We start from the raw sequence: 12,046 nt of genomic DNA, 5'->3' as shown, positions 1-12,046 counted from the left end.
CTCTTTAATACTTTTTCAAAATAATCTTAAAAAAAGGGGAATCCATACAATCTATATGCAGTATAATTTTTGCCTCTTCCTTTCAGGAGACGGACTACAGGCTCTTGCTGAGCTTATGATTTCCCTGTCACCATGAGTTTAATTTCACTAGCAATAACTTAAGGACAACTCGTCAGTTGGCAACAAAAGAAACAAATATGTCTTATTTTGCTAATGCAGACTGACTGAAATGCAGATACCAAAGCATTGTGGGAGCTAAATGGTTTATTCTCAGCACTCTTATCGGTGTTCTATGCTGAGTGGGAGGACCAGATGCAAACACAGGGAAAGAGTCTTTTAATTTAATTTTTTTTTCAATATGAAAGCAAGACTTTGTCAATTTTTAAACTAGCAAGCACAATGTAACCTATGTTACAAGCTAACTTTATATTAAACAGCAGTACATATTTCCTTGTTCCTTTTGTAAATGTTTAAAAAGCTTAAAGGGAAATCGAACGTATTGTTAGTCAGTATTTATTTTACGATTTATACAATGAGCCTTTTACAATTAAAAAATAAATGAATTAACTTTAAAGTCTATCTAAATCCAAGAACAAAAATTTATTATATTGCAGCTTACCAGTTCTTAGATTTGGTGACAGCATCAGTTTTCTTTGTTTCAGGCTAAGAATATTTAAAAATACCTGTTGATCCTAATAGAAACCCAGTGTCCTTGTAACTTCCTGTGCATTGAACTGAAACCTCAAACAGTGTTTTCAGCTTTCCAAGCTCCTGTGAACTATACAACACCTCTTCCCTATGTAGTAAAGGTGATGAGAGGGGAGGTGTTTATAGTCCAAATCAGCAGAGAAGGCTAGGTTGGTAACACAGCTCCACGATAAATATGTTAAGTTGAATGAGCGTTGTCACCCAAGGACAGGAAGTGTGTTACTGACAGGATCGTCAGGTAAAAATAAAGAACAAAAGTCTTAAAAAAGGAAACTAATACAGTCATCATATCTAAGGACTGGTAAGCTGCAATATATTGCAATCTTTCATTTTGGGTTTAGATACTGTTTAAGATACTTTTTATGAGAGCTTTTGTGATAAAGTTTATTGTCTGTTGTTGAACAGCTGCTGGGAAAAAGCCAATATAGGATCAGCTCCTACAGATTGTAGTGTGGTCACTGAATCATTATGGGTGTAAGATAAAACTAGACATGCTGAGAGATAAGAAAATTAGAAAAAGTAGGTGAGTGCAATTATTTTATCGAACTGCTAAGCAGGAAACACAGACTAACCAGTAACCACAGGAACATTTGAATTGTCTCCTGGAGAAGATGATTGTTGTAGGCATTCACTTGAGATGTATAGTGACCGCTTTACTTCTAATGTAGTATACAAAGCAAATTAATGTGCACTTGCAAAGTCTAATTTGACAGAATATTTCTGATCCATTTCTCTAGAGAAACGCCCTACAAGTCATTTCTCCTGCCACAATGGAAGTTTTGATGCGTGTATTAGCAGATTGTGACACTTGGGATGAACGGGACCCTGATGAAGTAAGCCGTAAAGCAGAGCTAACCCTTACGTGCCTGACAGAGGTTGTACACATCCTACTTGTGAGCAGCTCTGACCAGCGACAAGTGGAAATCAGCACAATTTTAGAGAACTACTTCAAGCTGCTTAATTCTGACCATTCAGCCTTACCGGGACTGATAAGATCCAGACAATGGGAGAGTAGGTTCATCACACTACAGATAAAGATGCTAAGTAAGTTTACCTACTCACCAGATCTACAGCAGATTTAATTGCTCTCAAGACGTTGCTTCACTGTCATTTTTATGAATGTAACATTTGTAAGTATTAGTCAGATTTGAGAAAACCCTTCTGTATCTTTATGTGTTCCCATTTACACAGCATAATGAAAAATAATTTTTAAAAATATTTCTTACCTTTTTAGATGTTTTGTTGCAGCAGGCAACATGGCTGATTCCAGTTTTTTTTGTGAGCACCTTCAAAGTGATCTGTCCTCATAGAAGGACTGAAAATTGAGGTTTCTTGTGTTTCTCAGCATTTGAATACAGAAGCCAGGGTTGTAATCCTTTAACCCTTTGTTAGGACAGGTAGTGTTCAAATCTACTTTACAAATCTTAATAAAATGAGCCAGCAGAGTACAGAGTCAACAAACCCCTCACAATCCCTCTTAACATTATAAAGAAGTCAAGTAGAAACTCTAACCCATGTAAACGCAATATAAACCGCAATGAGCATTTTAAATATTGTTTTAGCTTATGCTATGTGAATGAGAACATGTAACAAATATAAAACAGGCGTTTTCCCAATTTGGCTGCGAAAGTGGAAATATACTTAGAGTGTATTTGCAGTCAAATTTGAGAAAAACCCTCTATGTTTGTTATGTGTTCCTTTTCACATAGCATACTGAAAAATAACTTTTAAAAAAGTCTTACTTTTTAGATGTTTTGTTAAATCGGGCAAGATGGCTGGTTTTTCTTAGCTCATTCACAGTGGCCTGTCCTATTGGAAAGCCTTGGGACTGAAATTTGAGAAATGTGTTTATCTGATACGCTTCATTAACATACAATGGGCTAGCCAGCTCAGACCCCTCACCTCTCATAGCCCCTCCTAACATTTCAAAGACATAGAAACAAGAAGAAATTGTAACCCTTAAAACCCTAACCCAAGTAAAAGCAATTTAAACTGCATTTTTTAAAAATGTAAATAGGAACATGTATCAAATATAAAATACCGTAGGTGTTATACCAATTTGGCTTCCAAAGTGGAAATACACTTCAAGCTGTACATCACCGAAAAGGCAAATATGGGTTCCAAATAGATTGCATGTATATAACTAGGCTGTACATATTTTGTGATATAATATATGCTGGATAATAGGAGTGGGCAAAGTTGTTCTCCACCTTTTTAAAGTATACCCCAGCTAGGATCAAAGTTAGGTTCATAGGACGCTGGCATTTGTTATTTGTTGGCTATGGATATATTGTTACTAACCTTTGAGCAAAACCTGCATAATTAGTCTTGCCAGAGGGAAAGTTACATAAAAATAGAACTAAAGCCAAGCCTTTAATTTTGGGCTTTAATTCTCTTTTACTGCCGGCTACATGCTGATAGGACAGAGCCACGCTGCAGCCAGGAAGGTTCCCAACAATATTGTCCGAATCCACCCCACTGCCATCTGTGCTTCCAATGAGCGCTCAACGAGCAGAAAGGAAAGGGGTGACTGACGGTCATCGCTCTCTGCAGGAAGGAGACAGTGAGCTGAGCAATCAGAGGTTACATGATTGCTGAACTCTCAGTATATGGAGCTGGTGTGTGACAGCTGCAGTGTCCCACCCGGTTCTAAATATTGGGTTTATTTTACTCTCCCAATGTTTCTCCTTTGAAAATAAAACTGATTTTTAATATGAATGGGTCCAAGGAAGATTCAGCACTGAGGCTGTAAACATTGGAGGGAGCCATCACCGTCAGAAAGAGGGAAGTATGGTTGGGTGGTGAGCTACTAGCTTAAATTAGGTTAGGGGCATATGGAGGTTTAGTTGTTTGTTTGTTTTTTAAGGGTAAGTTGTCACTTATCGAATTTCTGCATATTATGTAGATGTTTGTTTTATATTTTGTATTACATATTTTTCTGTACAGGTTGTATGACTGATATGTTAAGCTGCAGAGACAGGCCGGTACTGCAAACAATTTTCTTAAACAGCAACTGCTTTGAGCACCTAATCAGACTTCTGCAGAATTGTAGGGTAAGTCCCTGTAAACATGTGCTATTTTGCCACATGGGAGACTGTTTGCAGCTTCGCTGAACATCATTGTAGTAAAATTATGTTTTTAAACGCAGAATGTGACCTTTGTATTTGCTACTTAAACATTATACTGGTTACAGCTTCTGCTTTTCAGACTAGTTAGCAAGCCCATTTAATATAAACCAAAGTTCTGCAGCATACCTACCTGTTTCAGTTAATTTCTATGTACAGATAGCAACATGCATATTGCTTTTAAGAAAGATCTTTGGCATTAACCACTTAACCATTTTAACCAGTGCCTGGAACTTACAGTGCATGATGCTAAGACTAATCTATCATTGAAAACGGCAAAAGAAGATTGTTTTTATTGTTTTATTTTCATGACTTGCCCATCTAAACTCTTATGATTTTCTCTAAAATGTCTTATCATTTCATAATGACATGTAACTTTATTTGCTTTGTATATTTCCTCATGCAACATGAATGGACCTGTGCTTTGCCCATGCTAAGAAAATCCTGCAGCAGCACATTTTCACCTTCCATTTGGCCACTGGGAGGATAGAGTAATAACTGGTACTTCTAGGTTTGGCAGAGTGGGGGGAGGGTAGCATATGTCACTTACCCCTTCTTCATACTGTATATGACAGCTCTGGTGCTTGTCAGTTGGCTGATAAGGCACCCTGAGAGTCTGCAGAGCTGTAAACTTCAATTTGCAAATTGGAGCTTTCACAATGCTTCTTCTTCAGATGGCCATATAACAGAAGGTGCTTGTTCAGTCACAGGCTGAGCTAGCTTCTCGACCAGGTCATATTGCTTGACTGCAGTTTAGTCTGCAGAGACATCCAGTACCTGGCTGGGCTGTCTGACAAGGTAGTCCTCATCAATAGACTGACTGAGCAGAATTAAAAATTATTCGGCAGGTAGGACAGTTAATGTATATGTGTTTTCAGCTGTGTATTAAGCGGTGTATTAAGATTTTTCCTGCAGGGGACCTTTCATTTGCAGCCATGTGTTAAGAGTTTTAAACTGTTATAACGATCAAGAATCTCTATGCAAATATCTCTTTATACGCTGATATTAATAAATAAGTAAAGCATAGGTGAAATGTAGAAAATAATCCAGACACATTGTAAAATTGGTGCCCCCTTAGAAAACCAAAGATAGATTCGTTTTATGTCAGATGTTTGCTCAACTTGTGGAGTAAGCACACACCATTTTGCCTTAAACTATTGCAGAGGTTCTCCACGAAAGAATTAATTAAAGGGCTTTTTAGTGATTTTTACTTGTCATCATATTAACATCTTGATAGCTCCAATAATTTGGAGTGTTAATTGTTATTGGAAATAAGAAGTGCTTAGGAGGACTTGTTCCTGGGCTTGATGATACCAAATATATCCTTCAGTCGTATGGGTATGTATGGCAGTATTTCCCTAGCAACCAGGCAGTCTCTTTTGATCTCCAATAAGAGCTCAGACCTCAAGTTGTCTTCATGATTCCTGTGGAGTTAATGAGCTGTAGGTTGTAAATCCCTGACAAGCAGCCATTGTAAGTGTAAAGGATTTCAAATGTTCTCTAGATACTCTTTATTTAACTATTCCACCTGACAATGATAAGCCAGTGTGACGTGAAAGTTTGGTTTGCAGGCCACGCAGTGTATTGTGACTTCCTATGGTGGTTCCTGAAGAGAGACCAGCTGCTGGTAAAATTCCCATTCAGTCTTCTCAGCTGCTGCATTTCCATTCGAGCTCATGTCTCAAAAAAATGCATGCGTTACAGATACCCCATCTGATTTCTTCATTAATTTTATTTGAGAAGTTAGGTGGTAAGATTGTGACAGCTGCATTTTACTTGACTTCATAAGCAGCCTGAATAATGGCAGCTGAGAGACTCATCACAAGACTTTAAAGTCAGGTTCACACCAATTTGTGGACCAGATCTGGAACGGGTGCATTGCTTTTTGACGCGTTTTTACAGCGATTTTGCCGCGTTCCAGAGGTTTGGGAGTTTTGTCTTTAGCTTAAAGTGGGCTTCCAGATGCGGTCCAGTTAATTTGTATGTGTTGTTAATGTGTTTCCATGCATTCCAGACCAGAGAAAATGAGACAAGCAGTATTTTTTCTTTGTCTGATCCAGAACGGACTGCACTGGTGTGAACAGTGCCCAGCAATACTATAGGGACACATTGGGATGCTTTTTTGGTCTGGGAAAAAACTGTTCTGGTCTGGACATGATCCAGACATGGTGTGAACAAGCCCTAACTCAGTGACAGCATGAACTATCCAAGGCTCAATTTTTCCCTGTTGGATGAATAGATTACCTGTTCTACATGTTTATGTGCCATATTCAAATTTTTATTGAAGCTGTTTTATTTTATGTATGAATTATGTGCAATGTGCCATAGGTGTTAATGTGCATGTACCTGTTGAGACCTGTCCCTCTCTTCCCCTGGCTGCTGCTAACTGATAATCCACCTCTCTGCAATGTTCTTGTCTCCATCCTGCAGCTCTTGTTAAACGCTAACACTAGAGGGGCAGACAAGAGTGAGAAAGACCTTGCCAACAAATTACTGACAGAAATGAATGAATATCAGGTACACATAGCTGGCAACACTGCAAAAGACTCCCCAGAATATCATTGCCACCACCTTACTTCAACCCAGTTTATTCATCTGTATTATTAAGTTGGCCATACGCCTCTAGAATTTCATTCCAAAAACATGTGTTTTCAAACCGTTCGTTCAATTTCCTAATAGTTAACAGGGTCAATTCGGCCTTAGTGACAAAATAAATTGAAGGAGCACAAGGGAATTTTTTTCGAACTAATGAAATTCTAACAGGGAATGTGGATTTTTGTTTGCGAAGCTCCATTCATTCCGAAATTGAATGTTAAAATAAAATGCAATTTCTAACAACATTTATCAAGTTTCTGATGGCATTAATGAATGTTCTAATGTATGATAGTTCGTAAGAAAATCTACCAGTGTATGGCCAGCATTAGTCCTGCTGTTACCAGCACATTTGGTTTGAGAAGTAGAAATGTAGCACAGTAATAGGGCCTGCTGAGATTTGGAAGGGAAGAAGACTTGGAAAGACAGACAGTACAAGCAATAGCTCACCATGTAAAGCAGTATTAGTTAAATTTAAATGTAACAGTATTACATTTCCAGTAAGTAAATAATTTCATACTAAGCAAAACCAACACATTGATATAACATTAACACACATCGATAAGAGCATTGACCTACTTTGTATTCCACTTTGTATCTATATATTATCTAAAATATGAATACCATGTGTCCAGTGAGCAATATGAAATATGTTCTTGCTAAAATTCTAAAAACTTTAAAGTGGACTGGCAGGCCTGATGTCCCTTAGGGATACACCTAAAATGTACTGGGACATCAATGTTTATTCATAAAGAACAGCAAAGGTGAAATGCCATGATTTGAAAAGCTCTTTGGTTAGGTGGCTTACATGGGAACAGGTCTACCCTTCAATGAGTTCCCAGGAATGTCAATCAAAGCATGAACTAAAAAAAGGAGTGCCAGACCAAATTCAGGAGTCCTAAATCAACTAATGCTTTTGGGGGGCAAAACTAATTTCCCCCTTTATCAGGGCTTAATATTATTTGGAGATGTTTAAATGGACTCAGACAAGCAGATGCTAGAAAAGTCTTATGCTTACTGCTTGAAGGAATCAGATGGGGAAGAAGTCTGCCAGTAAAATGGCTATAGCAAACAGCCATTTTATAATTCATTATTGCTGTTCTGGACTCCTTTATGAACTTAGTCTGACATTCCTTTTTTGGTTCATGCTTTGAGTGACATTCCTGAATGAGATATCACCTCAAGCAGTGGTCTAAGCTTCAGATAATAGGCAAACGTGTATATTAAAATAGGAAAACATACCTAGTTTTCATGTGTGAAATGAGTACGGCAAGTATGGAAATGTCTCCTGCACATACCTACCCAAGTGTATGCAAAGCCATAATGATTTGTCTGGCGGTAGCTGCCTGCAAAAATGTTGTGAATTCAAGCTTCTAAGAGGGATGTGAAACCTGCCCACTGACACAAATTGTTTTAGCATAATCCTTCCTGGGTTCTTATTAATCTGAATTGGAGCAATGTGCTGGCAATGTTATTTTATTGTAGACATAGTGATGCAGTGTGATATTTCCATATATTAAGTACAGTTTTAATCTTTAGCATTTTGGTGGATTGGTATTCTGGGCTTTCTGTGTATGTGTGGACATCTGTGCGTGCATGCGTTCTTACACTAAAAAAAACAACAACAAAAAACACATTGCAATTTTACCTTCATTTTGTCCTATTGTTTGGCAGGCTGTGGATTTTAAGCTGTCTATTATACCTCCCAAAGAAAGCCAATCCATACCAGAAACAAAGGAATAGGTTTAAATATTAGTAGTAATGTCTTTTTTAGAAATTATTCATTATAGAGGCACAAAATGGGATCCTTCAGCCATTAAATAGTTTAGTGGATGTGTGTATTCATGCCGTATGGTCATGAACATTGGTCTAGCCCCTAGAATAAATGCTTATTATACACACTGGATCCACAGTAAAAATACATTTGAGATATTATAAACAGGTGTGATAAACCTATTTTCCTATTATTTGTTTACATTAATTTTTCTGAGTGTGTGCTCTGTCTTGCTTTTTCTTTCATTGCTTTACAGGCTGTTTTTAGAAGTACTGGTGGTGGGATTGCATTTACATTTGTGAAATAAAAATTGTAAAAAAAATACTAAAACTTTCAAACGAATCAGACTTTTTTTTTTTTTTTCCTTTTGATTACAGCCGAAAGGTCCAAACATCTCACTATAAGTGATCTTGTGTTCAATAATTTTCTGTTTTTCTACCGTTTTAGGTGTTTCAGGAACAGTTAGACTGTTTGTGTGTCTCAACAATTAAAGCATTTACAGCTGTGAAACACAAATCTCCTGCGGCAAAGGTAAAGAATTACGTTATTTATGCTTTACTGCAGGTTTCGTTTTCTTTTTTCCAACTTCATCAGTGTTTCTTATTTTTTTCCCGTCATGGTGATTATTGCAGTTGTGTCAGTGTGTATTTATAGAACAAGACTCAACAGTTTAAAATGACCAGCAAGGAGCACTTGGAATGAATAAAAATGGAAACAAACTTTTAAATAGACAATGATTTTTCTTTCATGTTATGTTATTGAGATCACTGTGGGTAATGTGGAAGAAGAGCTGCAATCCCCAGCTGTGCGCACACACTGCTTGAGAGCTAGATAGATATTTAAAATGAAAAATAAATCAATGATTCATCTCATTGCCACTCATTAATTTCTTCTTTATTAACCGACAATGCTAATTATTTTTATGTTATGTTTTTGAGTGTGCAGTAGGCAGTGTGGGTGGCGTGCCACATTAGCTGGAATCTTACAGTTTGAGTCCTTGATACTTGATAAAAAAATAATTGGGTGACTCTGCTTACCACCGTCCCATCATAATTCATCACAGCAATAAAACACAACTAGGCCAACCGATTTAGTGTGCTTAATGCAGCTCCCAACCAAACTGTTTAGCCCTCAAATGGCTGGTGTCATACCTGATCATATGTGCAGCAACATGGCAACTGCAATCCAAATAGAGACTAAGAAGGCATCTTCCTTGGCTGCAACAGATAATTGCTTGTGCATATCTATCACCCTCGACTCCAAAAGAAGGTTAATCATTTCAGGTTGTGTTCTCAATTTAATTTATTGTGACCTAGGACATATATCCATTTTTAAGCAGAATCTGGTCAGAGTCTTTGGCTGTTTTTTTTCAAATGCTACTTAGTGTGTTGTCAGAATGTAATAGTCTCATGTTCTACCCCCAGACAAGGGTAAAGGGAGGCACTGTTTTTATGACAAGGCAGTATTTAGGAAATGCTACTTTTTGAGATAATCACTTTCCAGTGATTATGTGCGTATGACTTTGACCTTGTGAGATGATAAATGTCAAATTAAATAGTACATATAGTACACATTGACCTACAATGTGGTGTTGTACAATAGTACCTTAGTAAAAAATAGTAAAAACGATCTGTGTGAGTGTCTGCCCCCCTCCCACGTCGTGTTGATTAGTACATTTTACTTGAGCTGGTCATTCACTGCTTGATTTTTTGGCCTGCCGATTAAATTCAAGGGGGGGGGGAGAGAGATAATGATGTAGATTATGGAATTGAGTGTTTTTTCTCATGCCCTAGGAGGAAGAGCCATACACAGGTCATATTTTCCACTTAATATTTTCATGCTTGCCTGATTATTAACCGCACACAAATTTCATTAGCTGAAGTGCTGGGGTTTTTTTTTTCTTGATTTGCAGGTCCTTAGTGGACTTCTTCTTTATCATATTGGTCACTAAGTTCAGCCTCAAATTAGTTCATGTGATGGCACCCTTGCAGTTGTCAGAGTTGAGTTTCAGCTCCAAAATTTTGAGATAGAGTGGGAAAGGATTAGAACCCAGGTCAGGTTTTTACTGCTATTCAGAGCTCTGTTAGGTAGGTTCATCATCACTCCCTGTCCTGCTGTCAACTATTTTACCAGACAGAAGTGATGGAAAATCTGCCACAAAGTCACAGATAGTAGTAAAAACCTCAACAGTTCTAATCCTTTTGCACCATCCAAAACAAAGAAATGAAAGGTTTTGACTGGACATACACATTACACATACACAACTATCTAACCTTTATGTTTTAATGGTTGCTTTTTGTTTCAGGAAGTATTTAAGGAAAGAATTGGTTACACTCATTTGCTTGAGGTGCTAAAATCTCTTGGACAGCCATCTCGAATGTTACTTCAGGAGCTTCTTAACATGGTAAACTAAATCTGTGTTTTTATTTCTTGGACGTATTCTTTTAAGCAAGGCTCTAAAAAGTATATAAAAGTTTTATTCACGTACGCAGTGTTTTACCATGCTCAATATTTCATTTTGTTGTCATACTTTTGTTGGAGACCATAAACCTATAACCTTGTGAAAGTGCTATTATACCTATGTTTTTTATTTTATTAATTTACATATTTCAGCAATGTTTGCAGCCCTTTATAGAATACAGAAAACATTCACTTCTTCAATCCCTGCCCAAGGAACTGTCAATAGAAACTATTTGAGGTGGAAGACAGTTAACCCTCCAGTATGTTTTTGTATAGTGGAAAGAGATTGAAGCACTTTGATGAAGCTTGTACAAACTCCATTTAGACAGCCTTCCTAGTATAAATCACAAAGGATCTGAATATCTAATCCCTACAGCTGTCCAAAAAAAGCCTTTCAGATAATCAGATAATCAATACGTTAAGAGCTCAGCGCTGTTAACAATACAATCATAAAAATGTCCTTTTTTTAAGGTGCATACACTGTGGATGCTAAAAAAATGTATGTTCCAAATGATGAATCCTCCCATCTGTGTGTGCCGCCAGTAATTTAAAATGCACTCACCAGATCTGGTGGGCCATTAGAAAAAATTGTGTAAAACGCTCAAGTGTAGTGGATTTATGCTGGTTTATTCATCTATCCTATGAGAGATTTCAATCACTGTTCTCTTCTTTGTATGTAGTGACTCACCCGGTGTTCATGAAAATGTTAAGAAAACTATTAATTTTTTTAAATGATTAAAAACGCTCACAAAGATAAATGGACGAGCCGCTGTCGGCTGGCTGTATATAATTCCACAAAGACCTCCGTTCCCAGAAAGATCCCAGAGATCGATTCCTTCCTCCTTCATAAGCAGTGACCTCAGCATGTGTACACCCACTGAACGCGTTTCGTCATGTGAGACGCATCGGGAGGACATTTTTTATGAGTCTTCCTAGTATGATCTTCAGAATCTCTTGCTTCCAGACCATCTGCATCTTAATTTGCGGTGAAATGTACTTTGAAACCAGGCAAAATACTCCTGCTATTAATGGTTACGTAAACCATCAAAGAAAAATTACATATCTTTAAAAGTTAACTCTAGCCAGATATAAAAGACACAGAATAATTCAGCTCTGTAATCATTAATACAGAATTAAATGATTTGTAAATTCAAGTAGTGCAAATACCTAAATTTGACTAGGCATGTGCCTCTTTCAGTTTACTGTACAGCACAGTTTAGAGAGGAGGTGGGAGAAGCCGCACAAGAAGCCAGTCAGGTGTAATGCAGTGCAAGGATCATGCAGATAAGAGAAGAGAGGCTGGGTGTGGAGATGAGACCTGTAAGTGAAAGTGAACGGCAACAGAAAAGATTAATTGCCCTAAAGATCAGGTATAATACCCCCCCCC

General features: G+C 37.5%; 1 protein-coding gene across 1 annotated transcript in view; it reads left to right on the top strand.

Annotated features, from left to right (window-relative positions):
- NBEAL1 (neurobeachin like 1) overlaps window positions 1-12,046 on the top strand; it is a 145,250-nt gene that overhangs the window by 59,527 nt on the left and 73,677 nt on the right. The window contains exons 10-14 of the mRNA XM_018554008.1: window positions 1,446-1,752; window positions 3,655-3,761; window positions 6,264-6,350; window positions 8,647-8,730; window positions 10,505-10,603. Of these exons, the coding sequence (XP_018409510.1) occupies window positions 1,446-1,752; window positions 3,655-3,761; window positions 6,264-6,350; window positions 8,647-8,730; window positions 10,505-10,603 (684 nt within the window). The remainder of the gene's footprint in view (window positions 1-1,445; window positions 1,753-3,654; window positions 3,762-6,263; window positions 6,351-8,646; window positions 8,731-10,504; window positions 10,604-12,046) is intronic.

This window comes from Nanorana parkeri, unplaced genomic scaffold, assembly GCF_000935625.1.
Source record: "Nanorana parkeri isolate BGI_ZX_2015 unplaced genomic scaffold, ASM93562v1 scaffold139, whole genome shotgun sequence".
In the NCBI taxonomy this organism is placed as follows: Eukaryota; Metazoa; Chordata; class Amphibia; order Anura; family Dicroglossidae; genus Nanorana; species Nanorana parkeri.
The sequence above is the reverse complement of the archived record's forward strand: the minus strand, read 5'-3'. Positions and strand labels throughout refer to the sequence as shown.